Below are 18,234 nucleotides of genomic sequence, written 5' to 3'. Positions count from 1 at the left end.
TGTTCGAACTCGCAATTTCACTTCAATAGACTGCAACAAAGAATGAGGAAGTTCACTACTACTGAGATTTTATTGATGCATTTTGGAGCCAGAAACTCTTCTTCTGGTAAATGTAGCAAATTGAGCAGTGTGGTTGTTGACTGTGGGATGGGAACAGCTGTGTCAGTCTGGCAATGAGAGAGAATCAGTGCAGGTGTCTTCTGCCCGCCCACTGAGTCAACACACACACAATGCTGTGATGATAAAATATGCATAATTAATCAGAGAATCCTATTTGAATAGTCTGAAATGTAATACTGTAAGATTTCCAGTCCGAAGACCTTCATTTTCTGTAAACGCATGCAAACACAAGGATTTGTGTGCACACCAATGGCACAACAAATTGTCCCAATGCTTGTTTATAATTAACACATTTGAGATTGTCTACCATATTTCATTGCATTAGCTAAGAATGAATATCCAAGATGTTGCTTGTAACTACACTCCGAGGACTTAAAGCATCTCTGAAATGTTGAATGTTTACTTGCATCTACCAAGTTTACAAAACGCTGAAAAGGCTGACCTCTTAATACATTTATACACTGCTCAAAAAAATAAAGGGAACACTAAAATAACACATCCTAGATCTGAATGAATTAAATAATCTTATTAAATACTTTTTTCTTTACATAGTTGAATGTGCTGACAACAAAATCACACAAAAATAATCAATGGAAATCCAATTTATAAACCCATGGAGGCCTGGATTTGGAGTCACACTCAAAATGAAAGTGGAAAACCACACTACAGGCTGATCCAACTTTGATGTAATGTCCTTAAAACAAGTCAAAATGAGGCTCAGTAGTGTGTGTGGCCTCCACGTGCCTGTATGACCTCCCTACAACGCCTGGGCATGCTCCTGACGAGGTGGCAGATGGTCTCCTGAGGGATCTCCTCCCAGACCTGGACTAAAGCATCCGCCAACTCCTGGACAGTCTGTGGTGCAACGTGGTGTTGGTGGATGGAGCGAGACATGATGTCCCAGATGTGCTCATTTGGATTCAGGTCTGGGGAACGGGCGGGCCAGTCCATAGCATCAATGCATTCCTCTTGCAGGAACTGCTGACACACTCCAGCCACATGAGGTCTAGCATTGTCTTGCATTAGGAGGAACCCAGGGCCAACTGCACCAGCATATGGTCTCACAAGGGGTCTGAGGATCTCATCTCGGTACCTAATGGCAGTCAGGCTACCTCTGGCGAGCACATGGAGGGCTGTGCGGCACCCCAAAGAAATGCCACCCCACACCATGACTGACCCACCGCCAAACCGGTCATTCTGGAGGATGTTGCAGGCAGCAGAACGTTCTCCACGGCGTCTCCAGACTCTGTCACGTCTGTCACATGCTCAGTGTGAACCTGCTTTCATCTGTGAAGAGCACAGGGCGCCAGTGGCGAATTTGCCAATCTTGGTGTTCTCTGGCAAATGCCAAACGTCCTGCACGGTGTTGGGCTGTAAGCACAACCCCCACCTGTGGACGTCGGGCCCTCATACCACCCTCATGGAGTCTGTTTCTGACTGTTTGAGCAGACACATGCACATTTGTGGCCTGCTGGAGGTCATTTTGCAGGGCTCTGGCAGTGCTCCTCCTGCTCCTCCTTGCACAAAGGCGGAGGTAGCGGTCCTGCTGCTGGGTTGTTGCCCTCCTACGGCCTCCTCCACGTCTCCTGATGTACTGGCCTGTCTCCTGGTAGCGCCTCCATGCTCTGGACACTACGCTGACAGACACAGCAAACCTTTCTGCCACAGCTCGCATTGATGTGCCATCCTGGATGAGCTGCACTACCTGAGCCACTTGTGTGGGTTGTAGACTCCGTCTCATGCTACCACAAGAGTGAGAGCACCGCCAGCATTCAGAAGTGACCAAAACATCAGCCAGGAAGCATAGGAACTGAGAAGTGGTCTGTGGTTACCACCTGCAGAACCACTCCTTTATTGGGGGTGTCTTGCTAATTGCCTATAATTTCCACCTGTTGTCTATTCCATTTGCACAACAGCATGTGAAATGTATTGTCAATCAGTGCTGCTTCCTAAGTGGACAGTTTGATTTCACAGAAGTGTGATTGACTTGGAGTTACATTGTGTTGTTTAAGTGTTCCCTTTATTTTTTTGAGCAGTATATTCCGTTACCTTGCCAACAAACCATGCACGCTGCAGCTGCTAAGATACTCTGGTCCTCTTGTTGAGATATGCCCTTATTTAGGCACGCAACCAACTGACTCAGACTCCAAGCAATGGAGTTCTCTTTAGAAGAACATCTTAGCAAACACTGCACAGAGAGAGGCCCATCCTTCTGCTGTCAGTGGATGGAGAGAGAGAGAGCGGCCTCCTTCAGACTTAGTCTTATCCACAATTTATGGCTTGTTCAGGATGTGTTGTCTTGCTGGGAAATACATTCAATTATATGAAGGGAAATGTTATGCATGAAGTGATTTAAGAATTCTGACAATGGTATATCCCAAGCTAATAGGTGCATCAGTCAGCCATATGTCAGTATGACGTTACTGCTCCCCAGTTCCCCCCGCTTATTAGTATGTTATTCCTCATGTTGTCTATTTTCACTGTTCCTTAGTCCACCGAGAGTGACATTACAGTACAATATTGTACCTACAATAGTATTACCTTACACCAAGGTGCTACTGCCAATCTTAAAGTAAGAATACCTTGCGAACAATAAGAGAGATGAGTCATTGCTAGACCCTGAAGGTTACATAGAGCAGAAGGGAATAAAAATCCTCCATTTCAATGTCATGTGTTCATCATATTGCAATAGTTTTTTGCCCTGGTATTGCCCTCTGTCGGTTTTCCCTACTCTGTAATGAATTATTGAGGCAGTCTGCGACGTGCCATGCCTCATTTGGCCGTTTGATTGGTGGTCTCTTTGTTACGGTCTTAACCAGTTTGAAATGCAATTATGATCAATCGGAGCACGGTCCAGGGTCACTACAGCACTTTGGGGCTCTTACCTTGCCTCAGAATGTTTTACCCACACCCCCTCCACCCCTTCTCCTCCCTACCCCCATACTCCGAAGGCGTTTGAGTGATCAAAAGGCGTATAATCTGGCCCAGTAATAGATATTAAACAGTGAGTGGCTGCTGAAGGAACCTTCCCTCACTCATGAGGGCTCCCAAGTGGCGCAGCGGTCTAAGGAACTGCATCTCAGTGCTAGAGGCGTCACTACAGACCCTGGTTCGATTCCAGGCTGTATCACAACCGGCCGTGATTGGGAGTCTCATAGGGTGGCGCACAATTTGGCCCAGCGTCGTCCGGGTTAGGGTTTGTCCGAGGTAGGCCGTCATTGTAAATAATTAGTTCTTAACTGACTTGCCAGTTAAATAACAAAATTGAAATAAAGGAGGCTAGGAGCAGAGCGATTGTCTCTTTTGACTTTAAATGAACCTTGCCGTGATGGTTTGCGCCCGCGGTACTCCTTCATAAAGGCTGCAGAAGGTCAAAGCAGCAGAAGCAACCAAAATCCTTTTATATCATGTTTGATACCTAACAAGTGGCCTAACCCCTAATGATGAGTAGGAGTGTTTAATGTGAGACATTAATACTGTGTTGTTTACAGTGCTACGCGACGCCGGGCGGAGCAGAAGAGGGCGGCAGATGTGTGTTTAAAAGCATGGAATAAATGTGCCCTGGGCTCACGCTGATATAATAACCCAGAGAATTCCTCTCACTAGTCTATTCTGGGATAATTGTATATGGTTAGTCAGTGTGAGCATTCAGCAGCAATTAACCTGCTATTTCTGATCCTCATCAACACTTCACCAAGCAGGAGATCAGGGTAGAAGTCAGTCTAAAAGCAAAAGTTAAAATTTTAAAAACGGGTGTTTTAAAAAATAAAAGAATGTATTCGATGGTCATAGAGATTGGTCAGTAGAATGTTAACGAACATTCAAGTCTTTTAAAAAATCTGAACGAATAATCAGACCTTTAAAACCTATATCATTAGCCGATAACAATCATAAGTGCAATAGTATTCGATGTCAGCATCTCTAGGTCCATTTTATTCACATACATCATGAACTGTCCGGCGGCTGTATTGGTCTATCTATGTCCCCTTCACCTCCAGTTCTTGCCTTTACTGCTGACTCCATACTCAGAGGCAGGGTCCTTTAGGCCTGGTAAAAGATGTCCTCCATTTTGAAAATCTAGAGTTGCATGTGACACCAAGACTTCGCCCTCGGCCATGGCTGATGCTAGTGAGGCTGTGAGAGTTGAGTCAGAGTTCATACCGGAGCTGGGTCAAAAGAAAGATAGTTGCTCCAGGAGTCATATATAAGTCTGAAAAGTTCCTGTGCCAGAATGTGACAACCAAATATGTATACAGCATAATAACTAACTCGCTGTATTGGTGGCAGGTAGCCTATAGCCATTAAGTGTTGGGTCAGTAACCGAAAAGGGCGCCGGTTCGAATCCCCTCAAAATCTGTCTGTGCCCTTGAGCAAGGCACTTAACCCTAATTGCTCATGTAAGTCACTCTGAATAAGAGAGTCTGCTCAATGACTAAAATGTATTTGAAAGGTTAAGTCAGCCCTTTGTTTCTAAGCAAAGCTTCTGGCAAAATCCAAGCCCCTATATATTCCGTTCTGATACTTGTTATCAATCCTTTTTAGCACAAGAGAGCCCATGTCCAACGCTTTTCTCATCGGTGATGGATAAATTATTCTCTGACAATGACAATAATATTGATTCCGTGAGATAACAACTGATAACGACTGTTTTTTGCATATTTAGAGTTGCATGATGCTACGATTACTGCAGCCTTGGACAAAAATGTAAGTTCATTATCTGCAGGCGAAGTCCTCGTCTAAATGAGAAAAAAAAATGTTATGCTCTTATTGCAATTTAAAACTGTAACGATAATATTCAAATTGCAGTATTACCAGCCATTTTGAATTAAGCTTCAGTGGATCTGTATCTCCTCCATAAGCCACAACCTTTATACTTTATCAAGAAAGTATCCTTTAATATGCATTTGTCATCTTAAGTTGATCCAATAATGAAAGATAATGAAGTATGTATTTAGAATGAGATTAAAACACAGTTTTATTATCCCATTAAAGCATGAATCCACAAGTTGACAAACTGATATTTGAGGATGAAATGGCCAAATCTAGAAAATGCTGTGGGGTTTCAAAATTCTCCAGGTCTCATGAAGGGTTCTACAGCATGTTCGTGTTTGTTTAAATGTTTTTATGAATATCCCTACCAACAATATAATTAACACATTTTGGATTACATACATACTGTAAAAAAGAGGAGAATGTCTTCTTTCTATTTCTTAACTCATATTATTGAGCATATTACACTTACTGGAGTATCTGACATAGGCTTTGATAAAGCATCAGTGAATAGGCTAACATTGCTACATGTGCTGCTGGCTGCTGGTAAGCTTTCTTGACTTGGCTATATATTTTTGCCAACACATGGCTAACCTTTGTTTAAACAGCTGCTCTTAGAAAAAAAATGTTGGAGTTACCTTTCTAGCTAATAGGCTATGTTAGAGTTTACACTTCCTCTTCCAATTATATTTTGGGGAAGTCAAAATAATGAAAAACGATAAATCTATAAATGTTGATTTCTTATCCTTGCTATTATCATTCACCTGATAAGACAAAATAGGAGATTTTGTATTATTTTTGTTAATGTATGATGGGAGGAGGTTCCTGGGCAAGAAAAGGTTGAAGACCCCTGCTGTATTGGATCCACATACAACTGAGGTAAAACAGTGTTACCTAATCACTGTGGCAATAAGCCTTATTCAACTTCTTGTGTCGCAGAGGAAGCATATTTTGGGCCTCTTGTTGTGCTAGCAGTTGGAATAAATCCTTTATGGAACAGGTCTTCCTAGGATACATCATAGTTACTTTGTCATTTATAATTATTGCTTAACCTTCCCTACAATACAATTAAAGTGACAACCATTTCTTTAATATGACCGGCAATAATGCTGTTGTGCCTTCTGTGAGAAGGTTGTGAGCTTTCATTAGATATAACAATGCAGCGGAGGCTGCTGACGGGAGGACGGCTCATAATAATGTCTGGAACAGAGTAAATGGAATGGTATCAAACACATGGAACCCATGAGTTTAATGTATTTGATACTATTCCACCTATTGCGCTCCAGCCATTACCACGAGCCCTTTCTCCCCAATTAAGGTGTCGCCAACCGCTTATCCTGTAGCTAAAGTCGGTCAATGCAATTGGACATGTTCAAGTTTGTTTATTAGTCATATACTGTACACACGATATACGTGGATTACATGCTGACCACACCGCTCGCGTCGCAAAAATAAATGTACACATACATGTTATTCAATCATCGCACCCACACAGTTCGCACGCGTCAACAAGCGTCTGCGTAGCCAGGCGCTAAAATACAACGTGGTTCTATTTGGGATACTTGATGCGCTGCAAGTCCCGCCTCTCCCATCTCCTCATTGTTTTTTTGGAGCGTATAGCCACATGCCATGTCCTCATTGGTTTTTAGGAGCATATACCCACGTGGGTGATTGAAAGATGAGCTGAGGTCCACACTCCAATCCAGTTGGTAGTGGTACTGTAAATGCACCTTAAAGTTGGTTGTCAACTGCCATATAAAGTCCAAAGAAGAAGAAGAAGCCTGAAGGTGGAGGGATTACCAGAAACAAACGTTTACCCTTTTATCTGTGGATTAATTGTGTATTTCAGGTAAAATAGCAACCCGACGTTTATATCCCAGGACAAATTAGCTAGCAACAGCAAGTTAGCTAGCTAAATTGCCATAAATGCTTAATGCTTTTTGACCTGTCCCCAAATTAATTTAGTTGGTTCCGAGTTCGTTTTGATATTTGTTACACAGTGCAACGAAATGCTTACTTGCAGGTTTGCCTCTCGACAATGCAACAACAATTAGAAAGTAATTAAGTGAACAATAAAGTGCTAAAAAATACAAGCTCAATTAATAAAAATAGGATACAACATTTAGCACTTTTTCTTTACAAAAAGGCAATCAAACGAATTGAAGTAAGATATTTACACGTGCCGAGGATTTGCGCAATAATAATAATACAGTAATATAAATAGGAGTCTAGCAGAAGCAGTCATGGAGTGTGCATGAGTGGAAGTCTGTTTGTGTGTGTGAGTGAGTGCCTGTGTGTTAAGGTGCAGGGAGTTAGTGCTGTTGTTGTGCAGGCGTTCAGTCCCAGTGTAAGAGTTTAGTAGTCTGATGGCTTGTGGGTAAAAACTGTCTTTGAGCCTGGTGGTCCAGGACCGATGTTCCGGTACTGAGCGGAGTCCTTGATGATGTTGCAGGCCTTCCTCAAGAACCGCTTGGAGCAGATGTCCTGTATGGTGGGGAGCACGGCTCCAGTGATGTACTGGGCCATCTTCGCAACCTGCTGATGGGCCTTGCGGTCTTGAAAGGAGCAGTTTCCATACCAGGTGGTGATGCAGCTGGCCAGGACGCCGTCAATGGTGCTGCGGTAAAATTTGGAGAGGACCCGGGGGGGGCATGAAGGGGGGGGGTCTGCACAACGCATCACCAGGGGAAAACTACCTTCCCTCAAGGACACCTACAGCCCTCGATGTCACAGGAAGGACAAATAGGTCATCAAGGACAACAACCACCCGAGCCACTGCCTGTTCACCCCGCTACCATCCAGAAGGCGAGGTCAGTACAGGTACATCAAAGCTGGGACCGAGAGACTGAAAAACAGCTTCTATTTCAAGGCCATCAGACTATTAAACAGCCATCACTAACACAGAGAGGCTGCTGCCTACATACAGACTTGAAATCATTGGCCACTTTAATAAATGGATCACTAGTCACTTTAATAATACCACTTTAATAATGGTTACAAATCTTGCATTACTCATCTCATATGTATATACTGTATTTTATACCATCTATTACATCTTGCCTATGCCGCTCTGTCATTATAACGCTCCTCTTCGTCTGAAGATAGAGAGAAATCGCTGTCGGAAAAAGTGGACCAATACGCAGCAGGTTGCGTGCTCATCATTATTATTATTTATTAAATGTGAACACCAAGAAAAAACAAGAAACAACGACCGACAGGAACAGTTTTGCAGGCTATAACGAATACTAGCAGTGCAAAATCAACAACCCACAAACCCCAGGTGAAAAACACACTCCTAATATATGACTCCCAATCAGGAACAACGATAACCAGCTGTTCCTGATCGGGAGCCACACAGACCAACAAAGAAACAGACATACTAGAAAAACCATACAACACAAACCCTTCTGCCACGTCCTGACCAAAATACTAATACAATACTCCCTCTGCTGGTCAGGACGTGACAGTCATTGCTCATCCATATATTTATATGTATATATTCTTATTCCATTCCTTTACTTAGATTTGTGCGTATTAGATAGTTGTTGTGGAATTGTTAGATTACTTGTTAGATATAGCTGCACTGTCGGAACTAGAAGCACAAGCATTTCGCTACACTCGCAATAACATCTGCTAACCATGTGTATGTGATCAATAAAATTTGATTTGATTTGAGCAAACGTGATGGAGTTGGTGCCGTGCTTCGCCACGCAGTCATGGGTGAACAGGGAGTACAGCAGCAGGCTGAAGACGCATCCCTGGATAGCCCCCGTGTTGAGAGTCCAATCCTCACAGCTTGTGGCCTGCCCGTCAGGAAGTCCAGGATCCAGTTGCAGAGAGTGGTTTTGAGACCCAGGGCCCTGAGCTTGGTGACCAGCTTGGAGGGAACAATGGTGTTCAATGCTGAACTATAGTCAATGAACAGCATTCTCACATAGGTGTTCCTCTTGTCCAGGTGTGATAGCGCCATGTGGGTAGCAATGGAGATGGCATCTTCTGTGGATCTGTTGGAACGGTAGGCAAATTGGAAGGTCCAGTGTGTCTGGCATGCTGGCCTTGATGTGGACCATGACCAGCCTCTCGAAGCACTTCATGATGACGGTTGTGAGTGTCATTTAAGGGTAATAATCACCTTTGTGTTCTGGAATGATGGTGGTTGTCTTGAAGCATGTGGGGTGACGACATGTGTCGTGTGTCTGAGTTGTCATATTGTGATTCCAGTTTGAGTTTATATTGCCTTTTTGCATCCTTATGGGTTTTCCGGAGCTCGCACCTGCTCACCTAGTGACAGATTTGTCCGTTCATACAGGGTTTTTGGTTGGGGTCTGGATTTTTTTCGTCGGTACAACCATTTTTTTTCTTCATGAAACTCATGATTGATGTGTATTCCTCAATGTTTGTCGATGAATCATGAATCATATTCAAATGTGTATTCTCAAAACAGTCTTGGAGCATTGAATCCCTCTGTCCAGCTTCACTATTCTCTTTGTTGGTTGTTTGTAGTCAGGGGGTAATAACAGCGAGCCATGATCTGATTGGCCAAAATGGGGGCAGGGGATGGCTCTGTATGAGTCCCGGATGTTGTGTTAACATGGTCCAGCATGTTCCGTTCTCTCGTAGGACAGGAGACATGTTGATATTTTGGCGATATTTTTGGAGAAGGGCATAATGGAGCAAATTAGAGACAAAGCACATTCAACCTGTTTTTTCCCCCCTTAATTAAGGGTATTATTGGCATTTATTTCTTACCCAGGTGAAATAAAATGTATCTTTTCTCATGACCTCTTATTGTCTGCACATCTTACTTCATTGTATGACATTAGCTATGATTTTTTTTTTTGCCGACGTTTAGAAAGTTCGCATAGAAAATAGATGCAACAAGTGCCTGCTAGGATCCGTTTCCATTTAACGAACGTGTCGAAAACAGCTGGACATAATAACGTCACACCCCAAAAAAAACAATTAAACAGTGTTGAATAAAAATGTGGTGGTTGAAGTTTTTCCATTATCCATTTAGTTCAATGGTTAATGCCCTCCCACCTAGCCTTTTGTTTCATGTCTCAGGTAGCCTGCGAAAGCCAGCATGGCTAGAATGCAATAATTGACTAATATTCGCAATATTCTAATCATTCTCATCTGCCAATGTATCGCCACCGTCCGTGCCTTGGTGAAACTTGCACTCCTGTAGATCTGAAATAATTAGATGGTGAAACTTGCCAGCCAACCAGAAAAGCAAGGTGAAGCAATTCAGGCAATTATGAAAGTCAGGACAATCCTTGTCATGCAAATAAACATTATTTTTATAGTAAAAAAAAAAAGATTTTGCAAGACATAGGCATTTATAATTAATTGTGGAGTGGCGCTTTATGTGGTGACATCACATGCCCAGCGTACCTTCAAAATTATTAGGCAATCATAATTTATTCAAAAAACACAGATTCCATCAACATTCATTCCTGTCGATCTTTTTAACATTTCTATATCTGCCGTTTCCATTAAACCTGGGTCAACCTGCCTAGTGTTTGGCACCAGTGGCGAACCGTGACTATAGACTTAGCCTGTTGGGGGGGAAAAAATCTTGCTTTTAACTGCAAAAAAGCAACCCATTTATAATAAGCCAGTAGGCCCCCATTCATAACAAATACAACCATTAATCATTTCCAAATCGAAAGGTTCAACTATTACTTCCCATTGCAAACATATTTCATCACATTCAGCACACACAGTAACTGGCGATCTAAAGTTTAAATGCAACAACGTTTCACACACATTATTTTCAAGCAGACAAGCAAGCTGCAAAACACAGTGCCACTCACCAAATTGTGATCATTTTAAACTTAACTTCTTGTTGAAAGTTCATCTTGATAAAACATTTCACGACAGGCCTGATGGAAACAGCAAATTTGTCAGCAAACTTTCCAAATGTCGACAGTACAAAATACGTTAGACAAGGTGGGATCTTTTTCTGTCTGTATCATGAATTATGCGAGAAATGGCAGTGGAAACGCTTTTCTGCACAAATATTTATATAATAAGCATCATATCGAGTAAACTTGGAGTCACACTGATGATATGTTTTCTGGTCCTTCCACTATGACTTGGGAAAAGATGCAGTTTATTGGCTACCAATAGCAGTGTGTGGGTAAAATCAATGGGGAAGCCAAGCCAGGGGAAAAAGACAGATTACACCCCATGTGTTGTGATAATTGCGTTGTTTGCAGCTCTATAACCCGTTAGTTCATATACCACCGTGATATATAAGGCAGAGAAAGTAAGAAGACAACAGTCACACTGTGTGCAGAATAAATTCAACCACACGTTTGTTTCATCACAAAACCATCTGTCCGGTGAAGTCCATAAAGCATATTACATGTAACAAACAGTTACATGATCTACAGCATGGTCAAGCAAGTTAATATTTCACAACATTTCAGACAACCGAACAGCTTGATTTAGAACCACGGAGAGTTACAGTGGAGCTGTCCCCACTAATGTCTTTCCAGCACCATGTCAACATTTGAACATCATCCAATCACCTATGCTTAGTCTAATAGTGAGATCTTAAAGATACCAAAAACGATTTAGTCCAATCAACGTAAGCTAAATATCATGCTGCTTTCCATATGACTGATTTCTCTCTCTCTCTCTCTCTCTCTCTCTCTCTCTCTCTCTCTGTGTAGAAAAAAACATGTTGACTCACCCTTCGTTGTAGAGGAATGGCAATTACCTTCCTCCTCTCTTTCCTGTTGCCAAAACGGTCTATGACTCTGTCATCCAGTAGCCTACACACTTTAAGGTTTTGTTGTCCTAGAATAAGCTACCTAACTAAAAGGCTTGCTAACTAGCGTAACTTACCTTTGTATTTGTATTTATTAAGGATCCCCATTAGCTGATTCCAAGGCAGCAGCAACTCTTCCTGGGGTCCAGCAACATTAAGGCTGTTATATACAATTTAAAATATTACATGACATTACATTTCATAACACTTTTCACAACACATTGTATTCCCTCAGGCCACACTACTCTACTACCACATATCTACAATACAAAATCCATGTGTACGTGTATGTAAAGTGCGTGTCTTATCATGTGTGTGTGTGTCTGTGCCTGTGTGTCTCTTCACAGTCCCCGCTGTTCCATAAGGTGTATTTTTATCTGTTTTTTACATCTGATTCTACCGCTTGCACCAGTTACCTGATGTGAATATAGAGTTCCATGTAGCCATGGCTCTATGTAGTGCTGTGCGCCTTCCATGGTCTGTTCTTGACTTGGGGATTGGGAAGAGACCTTAGGTGGTATGTCTTGTGGGGTATGCATGGGTGTCCGAGCTGTGTGCTAGTAGTTTAACCCTTGTGTTGTTTTAAGGGTCAAAAATGACCCGCCACTATGTTTAACAGCAGAGAAAACCCCCTAAATTATATTTTTTGAAATTTGATTACTTTTCCTACTTTCCCCAACATTAGAAAAATTGAAACATCGCCTTTGTTCATATTTTCATGAAAGCTGAACACCACCAGGGTACAAAGATTGTCTTAGGGTCATTTTTGACCGGGCAGTTATAAAATCATTTACACACCACAAAAACTATAAAGATACAAACACACACACACACACACACACACACACACACACACACACACACACACACACACACACACACACACACACACACACACACAATGAGGAATTGAGATGATGTGTGCTACTGATTGAACTCAGCCAGCAGCTCCTGAAGAGGAAGATCACCATAGTTGGCACAGATAGAAAGGACAAGCCTGAGCTCCCCCCTGCACTCCTCGCAACAATGGGAAGAGAGGCCTTCTCATCAAAGTTTGCCTTCACCATCACTCTAGTTTCTTACCTCCCAATGAGGTAATCACTTTATTACTGAAGCTGGAGACTCATATCTCCCTCACTAATTTTAAGTATCAGCTCTCAGAGCAGCTTACAGATCATTGCACCTGTACATAGCCCATCTGTAAATAGCCCATCCAACTACCTCATCCCCATACTGTTATTTATGTTTTTTGCTCCTTTGCACCCCAGTATCTCTACTTGCACATTCATCTTCTGCACATCTATCACTCCAGTGTTTAATTGCTAAATTGTAATTATTTCGCCACTATGGCCGATTTATTGCCTTACCTCCATTATCTTACCTCATTTGCACACACTGTATATATACTTTTTTCCTATTGTGTTATTGACTGTATGTTTGTTTATTCCATGTGTAACTCTGTGTTGTTGTTTGTGTTGCACTGCTTTGCTTTATCTTGGCCAGGTCGCAGTTGTAAATGAGAACTTGTTCTCAACTAGCCTACCTGGTTAAATAAAGATGAAATAAATAAAAAAAATTGTCATTAGTAAAGATTGAGAAAAGTAAGGGGTCTAGACAGCTGCCCTGGGGAATTCTTGATTCTACTTGGATTATGTTGGAGAGGCTTCCATTAAACAACACCCTCTGTGTTCTGTTACAGGTAACTCTTATCCACAATATAGCAGGGGGTGTAAAGCCATAACACATACGTTTTTCCAGCAGCAGACTGTGATCAATAATGTCAAAAGCCGCACTGAAGTCTAACAAAACAGCCCCCACAATCTTTTTATCATCAATTTCTCTCAGCCAATCATCAGTCATTTGGGTAAGTGCCTTGCTTGTTGAATGTCCTTCCCTATAAGGGTGCTGAAAGTTTGTTGTCAATTTGTTTACAGTAAAATAGCTTGAATTTTTACAAAAGTTTTGTAACGGTTTGTAACAGGCTGATTGGTCGGCTATTTGAGCCAGTATAGAGGGCTTTACTATTCTTGCGTAGCAGAATTACTTTTGCTTCCTTCCAGGCCTGAGGGCACACACTTTCTAATAGGCATTGATGAGCCAGCTAGCGAGTTAACCTGTTTAGGATAGGGGGCAGTATTTTCACGGCCGGATAAAAAACGTACCCGATTTAATCTGGTTATTACTCCTGCCCAGAAACTAGAATATGCATATAATTGTTTGATTTGGATAGAAAACACCCTAAAGTTTCTAAAACTGTTTGAATGGTGTCTGTGAGTATAACAGAACTCATATGGCAGGCCAAAACCTGAGAAGATTCTAAACAGAAAGTGCCCTCTCTGACCATTTCTTGGCCTTCTATACCCTCTTTATCAAAAACAGAGGATCTCTGCTGTAACGTGACATTTTCTAAGACTCCCATAGGCTCTCAGAAGGCGCCAGAATGTTGAATGATGACTCTGCAGTCCCTGGCTGAAAAACAGTAGCGCATTTGGATAGTGGTCGATCGGAGAACAATGAAACGGGTGTGCGCGTGCACGTGAAGAGTCCATTTTACATTTTCAGTCTTTGAACGAAAACAACGTCGCCCGGTCGGAATATTATCGCTATTTTATGAGAAAAAAACGCATAAAAATTGGTTTTAAACAGCGTTTGACATGCTTCGAAGTACGGTAATGGAATATTTAGAAATATTTTGTCACGATACGCGCCGGCGCGTCACCCTTCGGATAGTGTCTTGAACGCAAGAACAAACGCAGCTATTTGGATATAACTATGGATTATTTGGAACCAAACCAACATTTGTTGTTGAAGTAGAAGTCCTGGGAGTGCATTCTGACGAAGAACAGCAAAGGTAATCAAATTTTTCTTATAGTAAATCTGAGTTTGGTGAATGCCAAACTTGGTGGGTGTCAAAATAGCTAGCCATGATGGCCGGGCTATCTACTCAGAATATTGCAAAATGTGCTTTCACCGAAAAGCTATTTTAAAATCGGACATAGCGATTGCATAAAGGAGTTCTGTATCTATAATTCCTAAAATAATTGTTGTGTTTTTTGTGAACGTTTATCGTGAGTAATTTAGTAAATTCACCGGAAGTTTCGGTGGGTATGCTAGTTCTGAACGTCACATGCTAATGTAAAAAGCTGGTTTTTGATATAAATATGAACTTGATTGAACAAAACATGCATGTATTGTATAACATAATGTCCTAGGAGTGTCATCTGATGAAGATCATCAAAGGTTAGTGCTGCATTTAGCTGTGGTTTTGGTTTTTGTGACATTATATGCTAGCTTGAAAAATGTGTGTGTGATTATTTCTGGCTGGGTACTCTCCTGACATAATCTAATGTTTTGCTTTCGTTGTAAAGCCTTTTTTAAATCGGACAATGTGGTTAGATAAAGGAGAGTCTTGTCTTTAAAATGGTGTAAAATAGTCATATGTTTGAAAAATTTAAGTTTTGGGATTTTTGAGGAATATGTCATTTGCGCCACGCCCTATCATTGGATATTGGAGCGGTGTTCCGCTAGCGGAACATCTAGATGTAAGAGGTTAAAGTTAGCCTACTACATCTAGCTACATATTGAACGTCCATCCTCTTAGGCCAGCGGCACAATGTATGATTTTATGGTTGGATCAGAATCGCCGTTATAATCATTGGCCGGTACACAAGTCCAAATCCTTATCTCCATCAATGATTCATTTAGGAAAGGGACAATTTTAGCTAGCTAGCCACTGGAGGACAACTATACAACAATTCACATTTTTCTGTCAATTGCGTTTTGCTTTTGATGTGATGGGATTTGTGTGAAGCCAATTCCAAACTTTCTTACATTGACACTTTTTTTTGGGTGCGCCAGGACCATTCACAGTTGAGCTCATTCAGGTTAGTTCAATGCTGATTGGTTATTCTTTTCAACAACAACAAAAATATAAAGGGAGGCCAAATGGTCGCTTGCTTTCCTTGCTATTGAATTCAATAATACAGGTGGCAACAATGTCATACTCTTTTTGACCAGACAGCATCAGATAGATGGGCTACATGTACTAAGATAGAGGGATGCTGTTTTGCTTACTCTGATGATTTCTCAGGTGAGATACATTCAGCCACTTACGAATTGAAGTAGAGTTATGAAACACAGAGGTGAAATACCCATTCTTTTTTTTCTTGGTCAGATTTTTTGGGAAGCCTGGGTTCACTTGGCATTCATGAATACACACCACTGTAGCCTACAGATTAAATAAGTTATGATGAACTTCAGTAGGGTGAAAGTGCACGGTGATGAGCTTGATGCTCCTTTCCAATAAATATCAAGGGTCTTATTCTGGTGATATGATGATTGATCCTTGGCTGCTCTTTTGAACATAATAATCTCATCATGTAGGCTAGCCTACCCGCACTGTATATCTGCGAGCTGTTGGCTAGAGCACCCATGCCAAGACCAGAGTGGGCACATTTGCTATATATTGCAAAAAATATACACTACTGGTCAAAAGTTTTAGAACCCCTACTCATTCAAGGAGAATGTCAAGATTGTGCAAAGCTATCATCCCGGCAAAGGTTGGCTATTTGAAGAATCTCAAATATAAAATATATTTTGATTTGTTTAACACTTTTTTGGTTACTACATGATTCATGATTGTGTTATTTCATAGTTTTGATGTCTTCAATATTATTCTACAATGTAGAAAATAGTAAAAATAAAGAAAACCCTTGGTGTTCTAAAACTTTTGACCGGTAGTGTATATTTGGCAAAATCATCAGTAGAGTTGAAAATGCGATGGAATCCCAATTAACTTACATTTTTTATTCGGTACATGGGGATTTAACTGCAAAAGTTATTTTTATGTGCACAACATCATCACGCACAGCCTTTTGTCCGCAACAAGTCACTTTGATGGTAACAACATCTCTGGTGGGAAAATGTTTTTATGCAGATTTTAGAATATTCGCATGAAAATCTGTCGCCAATTGGATGGAAACCTAGCTAGTGTTAACCATTCACTTTCCAACACAACTGAAGAGATTAAATCAGAATATCATTTAAATTATAGAAAAGATTAAATAGAAATGAAAATGTTTATTTAAAATATAATAAATCATTTTATAAATCCTTAGGCCTTCTCTGAAGGCATAGAAGGCCCTTACTGTTCAACACTGTTAAAGAGCTGTTAAAGTGCCATTAATGAGAAATTTGCCCCCAAAAATAATGTCATTCTGTCCTGACCCAGGTTTATTCAACAAAATGAATGTCGCAAAAAAAAAAGCATTGTGACATGTGTATGTAAATGGCAGCTATAGAGAAATGTTCTAAAGATCAACAAAATGTTTATCTGTTCGAATGGAGATTTTTCTTTGTCAAACTTTATTTATTACAACAAATGATGATAGAAGCTGTGTTTTTCAAATAAATTATGATTGTTGAATCATTTTGAAGGTACACAGGGCGTGTGATGTCATCACGTAAACAAACTACAGTATAAAGCGTCCCCAAAGATTCTTTAGAAATTCTGTGGCTCAACTCCACATATAATTCCAAATGCCCACTGCTTGTTAAATCAATTTTTTCAACTATAAAAATGATGTTTATTTGCAGGACAAGGATGGTCTTGACTTTCAAGAATGCCTGAATTGTTTTACTGGTTGGCTGGATGTTTCACCATCCAATTATTTCAGATCTACAGGAGTGCAATGTTCACCACGTGCACGGGCTGTGGCGAAACATTGGAACATGAAAACGTTACATCTGCTCCTGCCACGCCCTCTACTTCTCATCCTGAACCTCCCTATACCTGCCACCACCCCCCCAGTGCTCTCTCCCTCTCTGTGTGTATGTGATTGTGTGAGTGGAGACAGGCGTGCTGGAAGCAGAGCGGATTCCCACCAGCTGCAACCTGTTCCATAATCAAGAACCCTACAAATACTCAGCCCTGCCACTTCCACGCTGTCAGATCGTAGCCTCTACTCAGTCAGTCTGCATTTCTAGCTGTTTGTTCCTGCATAGATTTTGTTATCCTGTTGTGCCTGATTTCCCTAGCTTCACACTGCTTTTTCTCTCCGCTACAGTCCCGTCTGCTCTGACACTGGTACCTGTCTCCAGTCCCTCGTCTCCTCAGTCCTGCTTCCCTGCCCTGGATCCCCGCACTACTGCTTCATTGGATTCCGCTCCAGACCTGCTTACCCGGTTCCTAATCTCCTTGCCCCCAGCCTCAGCCTCAGTCCGGATTCCCTAATACCCAGCCGAGATTCCCCTGGACTGCACCCCATCTCCTTTCCCACTTTTCAATAAATACATTGGTTACATGTCCTTGTCTCCTCATCTGAGTTTGCATTTGGGTTCACCTGCTCTGCTCCGCGTTTCAGAGAATTATTAGAATATGGCAAATATATTAGTAATTTCTTGCATTCTCTCCATGCTGGCTTTTGCGGGCCACCTGAGACATGAAACATATAGAGGGGAGGGCATACAGTCTGTCGCCAATTTATTAATGCGCAATTTGCCTAAATGGATAATGGAAACAATTCAACCACTTCATTTTTATTCGACACTAGGTTTTTGCAATAATT

General features: G+C 41.4%; 1 protein-coding gene across 1 annotated transcript in view; it reads left to right on the top strand.

Moving 5' to 3' along the window:
- Positions 1 to 17,973, top strand: part of LOC106573249 (mitochondrial inner membrane protease subunit 2) — a 175,657-nt gene extending 157,684 nt beyond the window's left edge. Inside the window, exon 6 of the mRNA XM_014148148.2 lies at positions 17,734 to 17,973. Within this exon, the coding sequence (XP_014003623.1) occupies positions 17,734 to 17,748 (15 nt within the window). The 3' untranslated portion in view covers positions 17,749 to 17,973. The remainder of the gene's footprint in view (positions 1 to 17,733) is intronic.
- Positions 17,974 to 18,234: the final 261 nt, after the last annotated feature.

Source organism: Salmo salar, chromosome ssa16, assembly GCF_905237065.1.
Source record: "Salmo salar chromosome ssa16, Ssal_v3.1, whole genome shotgun sequence".
In the NCBI taxonomy this organism is placed as follows: Eukaryota; Metazoa; Chordata; class Actinopteri; order Salmoniformes; family Salmonidae; genus Salmo; species Salmo salar.
This window is presented reverse-complemented; position numbering and strand designations above follow the sequence as displayed.